This window comes from Pundamilia nyererei, unplaced genomic scaffold (genome assembly GCF_000239375.1).
Source record: "Pundamilia nyererei isolate P.nyererei 1_Seehausen unplaced genomic scaffold, PunNye1.0 scaffold00009, whole genome shotgun sequence".
In the NCBI taxonomy this organism is placed as follows: Eukaryota; Metazoa; Chordata; class Actinopteri; order Cichliformes; family Cichlidae; genus Pundamilia; species Pundamilia nyererei.
The window spans coordinates 5,148,886-5,158,818 of record NW_005187410.1 but is presented as its reverse complement, the minus strand read 5'-3'; the positions used below and the strand labels follow the sequence as shown (position 1 = coordinate 5,158,818).

General features: G+C 43.2%; 1 protein-coding gene across 1 annotated transcript in view; it reads left to right on the top strand.

Moving 5' to 3' along the window:
• The window catches only part of pde11a (phosphodiesterase 11a), a 47,909-nt gene that overhangs the window by 34,285 nt on the left and 3,691 nt on the right, over positions 1-9,933 (top strand). Inside the window, exons 15-19 of the mRNA XM_005723513.1 lie at positions 4,804-4,904; positions 5,102-5,179; positions 5,276-5,339; positions 5,634-5,708; positions 6,566-6,649. Coding sequence (XP_005723570.1) covers positions 4,804-4,904; positions 5,102-5,179; positions 5,276-5,339; positions 5,634-5,708; positions 6,566-6,649 — 402 coding nt within the window. The remainder of the gene's footprint in view (positions 1-4,803; positions 4,905-5,101; positions 5,180-5,275; positions 5,340-5,633; positions 5,709-6,565; positions 6,650-9,933) is intronic.

Below are 9,933 nucleotides of genomic sequence, written 5' to 3'. Positions count from 1 at the left end.
TGTGTGTGTGTGTGTGTGTGTGTGTGTGTGTGTGTGTGTGTGTGTGTGTGTGTGTGTGTGTGTGTGTGTGTTTGGGGAGGGGGGTAGTTTGTACTCACAGTGCTTGGAGGCAGACAAGTGGTGTGGATTGTCTGCTACATGTGAACGAATAAACAAATAGCTCACGCTACTCTCAAATCAATGTAATTACCGAGATGATTGATTCGGTGGTAATTGGTTGAGAGAGACATTTTACCAGGTGACTGGATTCCGTGAAGTTGTAATTGAAGGCGTTTTGAGGGAGCAGCTGAGGCGAAGCTTAGCGGTAGTTTCCACAGGCTTCATTATCGTGGTGCTGACAACACAGTAAGCTGACAAATGTTTGCTTGGAATATCATAATGGTGTGTGTTGATACTGGGGTTGAACTACTGTTATCCTTAGTTCATTAGCATATAAATGAACAGCGGGGCTAATTCAAGTCGAAGCTGGAGCTCAAATTCAATCCGCCAGCCCGCGCAAACCATTAATAAAATTGTAAACTTTTAAACGTCACTCGCTTCCTTTGTATCTCTCAGATCCCGCTAGTCATTCTATTTCAGTCGCCTCCTTCCTTCATCTGCTCCAGTTGTGACAGAATGAGAGATGTCCTTTGTGTTACTGATGTTATGCAGTTCAATATTTCATAGGAACCCATGAGCTGATGAAAGGAATTACAAGCATGTTGGCACAGTTTTTAGAGTTCAGTGCTCAGGTTGCGAAAGGGAAAACGGTGACGATCAGCATTTAAAAACCTCTGCTAATTGCAAACCATCCGTTAGAGGAGAGTGGATATATAGTTATATTCTAACTATGTGTTCTACTGTTATGGCTTAATTGTCCAAATAAGATCTTTTTATGACTCTTTCACACGTCAAATTTGTGAAGACTTCATAGGACTGCACATTCCCTCATTCTCTTCTCTCTATAACACAGAAACGTTTTATGGTGGTGTAGTTTTATATGGCTTTAATTTCCATATGAACTGACAATTTTGTTAGATATTTAGGCGTGTTAATGGTTCTAACAGGGGTGAATACCAGGTGTAGTAAGCACACTCCCTTCAAACACCCCCTGATTTTTAAAATTCTCCCATCAGGGCTGACCCCTGTTATAGAGAGATATAACAGGGGTGTCAAACTCAAATACACAGTGGGCCAAAATTCAAAACTGGAACAAAGTTGCGGGCTAACATTAATATTTATTGAAATATGTTTATTCCTCCAGATATAAGAATTAATCTTTTCTTATGGACTCAAACATGTTTTGCTGAAAAACTGAATATGGAACAAGCAAAGCTTAATACTAAACAATATATATATTAGCTGTATAATACCAGTAGGCCAGCTCTAATAGTAATTTGGTATGGCTTCGCGGGCCAAATGTAATTAGGCCCGCAGGCCAGAGTTTGACACCTATGCTCTATAATATCTGGAGCTATATAAGTAAAATTGAACTGAAGGTTTTTGTTTCAGTTTATCAGCTCTCTCTGGTCACAAAATGCTCTGTATATGCTTCCCCACATATGAATTAGTACCTATTAGTAATAGGGCTGGGCTATATCATATTCACGGTAATACCAGTGTAACTTTGGGCAACGATAGGAAAATGAAATATCGTGTCGACTCCGGAGGCAGCCGACAGGCATCGACAGGCCAAGCGGAATGCGGCTCGGGCAGTGGCTGAAGCAAAAACTCGGGTGTGGGAAGAGTTTGGAGAGGCCATGGAAAAAGACTTTCGGACTGCCTCGAAGAGATTCTGGCAAACCGTCAGGCGTCTCAGGAGGGGAAAGCGGTGCTCTACCTGCACTGTGTATAGGAAGCAGAGTCTGGGGATGAGGGGAATGACCCGCCAATTTCCGGGGGTGAGGTCACTGAGGCAGTTAAGCAACTCCTTGGTGGCAGAGCCCCTGGTGTTGATGAGGTCCGCCCCGAGTTCCTGAAGGCTCTGGACGTTGTAGGGCTGTCCTGGTTGACACGCCTCTGCAATGTTGCGTGGAGATCAGGGGCAGTACCTGTGGACTGGCAGACCGGGGTGGTGGTCCCCATCTTTAAGAAGGGGGACCGGAGGGTGTGTTCCAACTACAGGGGGATCACACTCCTCAGCCTCCCTGGGAAAGTCTATGCCAGGGTGCTGGAAAGGAGAGTGCGTCCGCTAGTCGAACCTCGGATACAGGAGGAACAATGCGGTTTTCGTCCTGGTCGCGGAACACTGGACCAGCTCTTTATCCTCTCGAGGATACTTGAGGGTGCATGGGAGTTTGCCCAACCAGTCTACATGTGTTTTGTGGACTTGGAGAAGGCATTCGACCGTGTCCCTCGGGGTGTCCTGTGGGAGGTGTTGCGGGAGTATGGGGTGTCTGGCCCATTGCTACGGGCCATTCGATCCCTATACAACCGTTGCAAGAGCTTGGTTCGCATTGCCGGCAATAAGTTGGACTCGTTCCCGGTGGGTGATGGGCTCCGCCAGGGCTGACCTTTGTCTCCGGTTCTGTTCATAATTTTTATGGACAGGATTTCTAGGCGCAGCCAAGTGACGGAGGGCTTTTGCTTTGGTGGCCTCAGAATCTCATCTCTGATTTTTGCGGATGATGTGGTTCTGTTGGCTTCATTGGGTGAGCGCCTCCAGCTCGCACTGGAACGGTTCGCAGCCGAGTGTGAAGCAGCGGGAATGAGGATCAGCACCTCCAAATCTGAGGCCATGGTTCTCAGCCGGAAAAGGGTGGAGTGCCCACTCCGGGTCAGGGATGAGTTCCTGCCCCAAGTGGAGGAGTTCAAGTATCTCGGGGTCTTGTTCGCGAGTGATGGGAGAAGGGAGCCGGAGATCGACAGATGGATTGGGGCTGCAGCTGCAGTAATGCAGACGCTGCACCGGTCCGTCGTGGTGAAGAGGGAGCTGAGTGTAAAAGTGAAGCTCTCAATTTACCAGTCGATCTACGTCCCTACCCTCACCTATGGCCACGAGCTGTGGGTAGTGACCAAAAGAACGAGATATAGGATACAAGCGGCAGAAATGAGCTTCCTCCGAAGGGTGGCTGGCCTCTCCCTTAGAGATAGGGTGAGAAGTTCGGCCATCCAGGAGGGGCTCAGAGTAGAGCAGCTGCTGCTCCACATCGAAAGGAGCCAGCTGAGGTGGTTCGGGCATCTGACAAGGATGCCCCCTGGGCGCCTCCTGGGTGAGGTGTTCCAGACATGTCCCACCGGGAGGAGGCCCCGGGGCAGACCCAGGACACGCTGGAGAGATTATATCTCTCGGCTGGCCTGGGAACGCCTTGGTATTCCCCCGGATAAGCTGGAGGAGGTGGCTGGGGAGAGTGAGGTCTGGGCCTCTTTGCTTAGGCTGCTGCCCCCGCGACCCGGCCTCGGATAAAGCGGATGAAGATGGATGGATGGGTGATAGAATATGGGTAAAACGCGCGTGCGCAGTGCCTTTGTTTACATATGCACATGGCGGTGACACAGAATGAGAAGAGCGAAAGCGGATCGCTGAATGAAACGGATGAACCAGAATTGGTTTGTAAAAATGCTACAACTTCAGTGGTGTGGAACTGGTTTGGCTTTCATCGGTCAGATACACAACAAAGCACTATTTTTGGTAGAGCATCCTAGCGGGCTGTCGTTATTACCGTGTTGTTTGGAAAATACGGCACACCTAAAATCAATCCTTTGTGCCTTATGTATGAATTCTGGTTGTGTTTACTGACCTCAAAACAATTTTATGTGGTACATGGCGCTCGAAAATCTGTCAAATGTTTTAGTACGACTTTGCTAAGCTACGAAGCCGCACCGCTTGATGGACTGTCGGAGCATTACGGCTATCGTAGTCAGGAGCCTCGCGGAGTGATACCTACTGTGCTTCAACATAATATTACCGTATTGTGTGTGTATAACCTCTTTTTAAGTTTTGTGGATATTATACATGGTTATGCTGAGGATATGTCGGCCAATTTCCACTGGAAATGCCTTTTGGTTAAACTGTCAGCAAGGAATTTACATTTGCACTGTTAAATTTTTAGATAACTTTAATGCACATAAAAAGCAGCTGCTTGTTTAAGTGAAAATGCATTGATGGGGTTTTTTGCACTAATAAAGTTGTGGAGTTGTAAAGCATTTTGTCTAGTGTCAATTATATCGTCAGTTATATCATTATCGCAAATTTTCAAATGTATATCGTGATAAATATTTTTGGTCATATCGCCCTGCTCTAATTAGTAAAAGTATTATTAATAGTAGTAGTATTAGTATACATTATTACTGGAATTCTTCTTTTTAAAAGAATCTTTAAATTAAAAAAAAAGAGGCTGGGAACCAACTAGAACTTTGACTGTAAAAAACAAAACAAAAACGCTTCCAATTCAACACTGACAGTAGTTTCCCTGATCTCTGTGCCACCTTTCTAGTTGACAAATGCTTATTTTAACACGTAGATTGTAACTAAATTTAGCCCAAAGTTTTATTAAAGGCCAAATGTGAGCAAGCCTAGATGAGTTGAAGTTGAAATTTTGGGAATAAATATCAAATGTTAATAGTTATTGCGGTAAAAACATTTAAGTGGACGGATTGGGTAATACATTTGTAAAGATATCCCACACTGCTATCACGTCAGCTGCTTTAGTTTGTATATCTGACGATAGGTTTGTGCTTCTCTTAAAAATTATACAGCAGGTCATAGGAATGGTACTTATCCAAAATGTCCAGGGACAGTAATCATTCATTTCAGGCTAGTTGTATGCTTTTAGAAACGTGGCTTATGTTTTCTTTATGGTGTCTCTGTGTGTCTCTCCACAGGGTCACAATATCTTCTCCAACCTCTCGTCCACAGAGTACAGCGACCTCATGCAGCTGCTGAAACAGTCAATTCTGGCCACAGACCTCACACTTTACTTTGAGTATGTACCGCTAAAAAAAACACTGCTTATTAAACTGTTAGTGAGATGTCCACAGAGCCCTGACAGTGTAGCACACTGACAGCTACAGAGCCTCTAGCTGTTCACAGCTTACTATGGGTTTCTTTTAGGTAACATCGCCCCCTTGTGGAATTCATGTAATTTACATGTACATATGAGGATTTCTTGTTTTCATTCAGGAATAGAAACATGTTCTTTGAGCTGGTCAGCAATGGAGAATACAATTGGAATGTGAAGGCACATAGAGACATGTGCAGGTAATCGTGTATGTCTTTGTCTTCCTGATTGAATTTGGTTTTATGTTACATTTTTTGGGATTATTAATGCTTCTTAAAATAAATATGTCTTCGCAGATCCATGATGATGACAGCATGTGATCTCGGTGCTGTCACTAAGCCCTGGGAAATATCACGAAAGGTGACAAAAACAGTGTGAACTCTCATGCTCATATGTAACACAGGCAACATTTGTGTGGATGTATTTCAAATCCATTCACGTGGAGCTGAAATGGCTGAGCAGCAGAAAGATACGCTGCATTCATAATCAAATCATAATTTAAAGCATTTTGAAGCAAAAAAGTTTAACTAGCCGCTGCATATAAATTGTGGGAATCTGCTGCTTTTCTTTGACAGACATAATAACTTGAGGCGTAATTGGCGATTAATCACTTAGTTGACTGAATTAGCACCTTATTGAATTGTCTCTCTTCAGGTGGCTGAGCTGGTGACGAGCGAGTTCTTTGAGCAGGGCGACAGAGAAAGACTGGAGCTGAAACTCACGCCCTCTGTGAGTAAACCGAGCCAGCTCTGGTTTTGTGCTTTTTTGCACTTTCTCTCCCCTCTGCTGACCTCTAAGAGCTGATGATGCTGAAGATAGATTTTCGCTGCAGTCGCTGCACATAGTGGCTGTTTAGGAAACACGAGAGCTTGCGTCCCATAGTGTGAGAAAAGCATATGGTCAGCTTGACTGCTCCACTGCCTTGCTGCTGTGCCAAAAAGAAAACTGTGGACAGACTTGCAGTAATTCTTAAAAACAGAAAAAGGAGAGAAGAAAAAGAAAAGAACTGCCCCCGGTTGCATTTAGAGCAAAATGTGACCTTTTTATTCATTAACGCTATTTTGGTGTATCGGGACTTTACAAGAAAATATGTTTCCTTTTTTTTTAATTAGCAAAAGAGCACTGTCTGTTTGACTGAGGGGTTTTTGAGCTTGAATTATGTTGGAAGTCCTTAAAAGGGGAAAACAGACAGCTTTCCACGTACAATTAATGGCTGTTGAGTAATCGAGCCAGGCCACATTGCCTCCTCTCTGAAATAACTAATTCAGTAGCCTCAGGTCTGCTGCTTGTGTCAAACCTTTACCGCTCTGTGTGTGGGTGTTGGAAATTAAATATTAACTTCTAAGTCATATCCCAGTAACTATCTCTGAAGCACAGCCTCGGTGGAGGCTCTTAAATTCCGGCTGCAGGAGAATGAGGCGGAATGGAAAATAAAGTTATAAAGCTGCCTTGAGAGCTGAATGAGAATTTTCTTTTACAAAAGCAAGAACGGCAGCACTTTAGGGACCATGATGCTAACTTGTAACCGTTGTTTGTCCAGTGTGAGCTGGTATAGATGTAAATAAATTCTGTCTTTTGTCTTTCAGGCCATTTTTGACCGAAACAGGAAGGATGAGTTGCCAGGGCTTCAGCTAGAATGGATTGATGGAATCTGCTCTCCGCTGTACGAGGTAACGCTTGAAGATCCGCCGCTCTCTGGCCTTCATTGTGTGCCGCTTGTCACACATCCGCCTCTGACATCAGTAGTCACCGTCCTTCGCCCGTTATTGTCCTCCACTGACGCCAGCAATGAAACTGTCACCAACAGCTATTCAACTTTCTATGCAGCAACAGATTTCTCACTGAAAAAGAAACACTTTTTTTTTTCTCTTTTATTGAAAGCTGTGGAACAACTTCAAGGTTGCATCCTGCTCTTTTGAGAATAGCAGTGTGAGTGTGCACTTCCTGGGTGTGAGAAAGCTCAGAGGTAGTCGAGTGCGTGAATGAAGCTGTGATGTAAGTCGGGTTGAAACGTCTCAGTAAGACGGTGTTCTTCGTTGTTCGCCGCACACAAATGAAATTAGCAAGGACTGATGCGTTCGGTTCTTTAAATACCGAAAAATTTCAATAAAAGCAAGCAAGCAAGAAAGAAAATCTCATTTCATTTCTAGATCCCTCATGAGCAAATATTAGGATCAAGCTAATACTGTGTCCTTGCTAGTACAGTGATGCGCGTGTGCATGTGTTTCTGAATGACATCAACAGAGCCTCACTGCCCCTCCCACTGCCAGCAGCGGCGGCTGTGTGGGAGGAAGAAAAAAGGCTGACTTACTGGTGAGATCAGGTCTGTTAAGAGATGAGACGTGCTGGAGTTAAATTCATGAAAGTCAGACAGAAGAGGAGTTGTGAAAGGAGTCGAGGATAAAACAAATCATTCAGTTTTATAGAACCGGGGCCTTTTCCCTCTGCTTTTTCTACTGTTAGACTACACAGCACAACCTCTCTTCCTTTTTACTGTCATATTGCACATATTACTCTTAGTTGTCACGGGAAGAAAACAAACCATAGATCATCCTCGCATCTACTAAATTAACCCAGGATCAAGTTCAAAAGTTCGAGCAGACTAATCTTTGCCAGGCTCTGGTTACGCCATTGTTACTGCCAGGGTAGTGTAGATAAAAAGCATCAAAGCTGTGCGCCGTCTGCGTGGGGGGTTTGTCTTCACACTGGCTCGTGTAAAAAGCTGATGTTTGGAGAATCCAGATATGGAGCTCACGATCACGCTGCTGCCAATTAAACTTGCGACGGGGAGTACAGAGGAAGTTCAGAGGCAGCAGGGTTTTTATCCGTGGGTGGAAGAGATCTCGTTCTTGATCTCGCTGATCTCCTTCTCCTGGTGGTGACTCGCTATTTTCTGGAATATTAATCCCCCCATTATATAACCTTCCCTTCTTCTTACCCCACCATATGACAGTCTCTTCTCTTCTGAGTCTTCCTTAGTGGAATAATGAAGCTGCGCAGACCAGTGAGGATATGCCACAGAGGGTTTTCTGCTGCGTAGAAAGCGGGAACATGTTTTTCCCCAGAAAAGCCCCCTCTCTCAACCTGCAGATGAGACAAATCTCATCAGGTTTTGTAGAAAATGTGAAAATAACTCTGTTATGTAGGCATGTGGTGCATGCAACTGCTTTGAGAGAAAGGATTAAAACTCATTTATATGATAATTCTGTTTCATGTGAATGTTTGTGAGTGATACACATTCATTCATTCAGATTCATTATCTGAATGATAGGTGGGAAGCACTTAAGCATAGAAAAAGGTGCTGTGTCAATGAATGAATGAGCCATGGTGTATAAGTGCTTTGAGTGCTCAGAGTAGAAAAGCACTAAAAGAACCAGTTGATTTACCAGTTACATCAGTTACATTCATATATGTTTGTACACGTGAAACGTTAATATCTACCTACCTACAGTGGATGCCGCTCCTGTCTTGACAATAGGAAACAGACATAAGGACAACTGCTGTTGTATGACTCCCATATGAATGTTAAAAAAAAACTTGCCTTGTAAGTTGGACATATATTCAATTGTTAAAGTTCAGCATCAAAAAGAGATTATTGAAATAATAACTAATTACACTGGCTGACTGCCCTGGATATCCAGTAGGCAATGTTAGAAAAATAGAGTTCTGTCTTGCAGGTAATTTATTAAACAGTGGGTGACAGCTTTGACCACATTGCCACAAGCAGCTCAGTGCAGAAAAATGACAAAGGCAACTAATCTCAGTCATACATGTGCTTCTAATCTTTAGAAACCAGCCATTTAATGGGCTGCAGCTATGAACCGGCTGTGTGTCGCTGTTATTGTAGTCGGCTGCTCCCCCTGTATTGTTTCATTTGTTTGCCCATGTAATGCAGTGGATGAATAATGTGCAGCTTCTCTAGCCCCAGTCTGAGCCTAAAAAATAAATAAGTATATACTATTTCAACTATCTGGATGGAAAAAAAAAATGTTCCCACTGTTGTGCAAAAACAAAGTACTGCAACTGCTGTAAAGCATTACTCTTAAATAAAAAATGTTATTCTGTATCAAAAAATATTGGCAACAATACATCAATGTATGCGATTTTGCTTTTTTGCCTTCTGTTGTGTAAATTCATATTTGTTTGGATTATTAAAAAAGGGAAAAAAGTACCAAAAAAAGTTTTTGCTAAAACACAGACTGTATTTAAAAAAAGGTTAAGCCTCGGGTTTTAACCCTCTGAAGCTTGACCTGTTGCTGACATCACACGGGTGTTCTGCAGCATTTTTTGAACATCTGTAACTCCAAAACCATTCGCTTATTTTAAGAATTCCAACGCTTCCTCAAAGCAGCGACTCTGCGCGTTGCTACGGTTAGTACAGTAATTGCTTGGGAAGAGAGAGTGAGTGAGTAAGTGACGGAGCTCGACAGAAAACAGACACTTTATTGGACATTTGGGTTGTTTTCACTGTTTTTTTAAATTGTCTTATTGAGTTTTGAATGTGGCGCTCTGCCTGGGATTATACTGTAATGACTCTAATATCACAAGCATAGAGTTGCTGCTTTCAGGAACCATTAGAACTTTTTTGATTGACGGGTCAAGAGTTACGGTAGTTTGACGTAAAGGTTTGACCTAATGTGAACTTGTTTTTTTGTAATGCAAAGGGTGACAATTCATTCAGTACATTGGGCTGAGGGGCCCCTGGTGAGCTGTGAAGGTACTGCATGTGTACTGGAGTAATTCAGTTTGACATTCCTCACACGTATGTACAGTTAAATATTTATATAAATGTATTTATTTATATAATAACTTAATTGAAACTGGGAATAGGAGCGGTTATTTTGTGAGATTACTCATTATTATTGCTATTGTATTGAAGTTTGCGTCCCAGTGACTGTGTAACATTAGTATATTATAGCCAATAGCTTGTGTTGTTTATGTGTTTTAAGGAAAG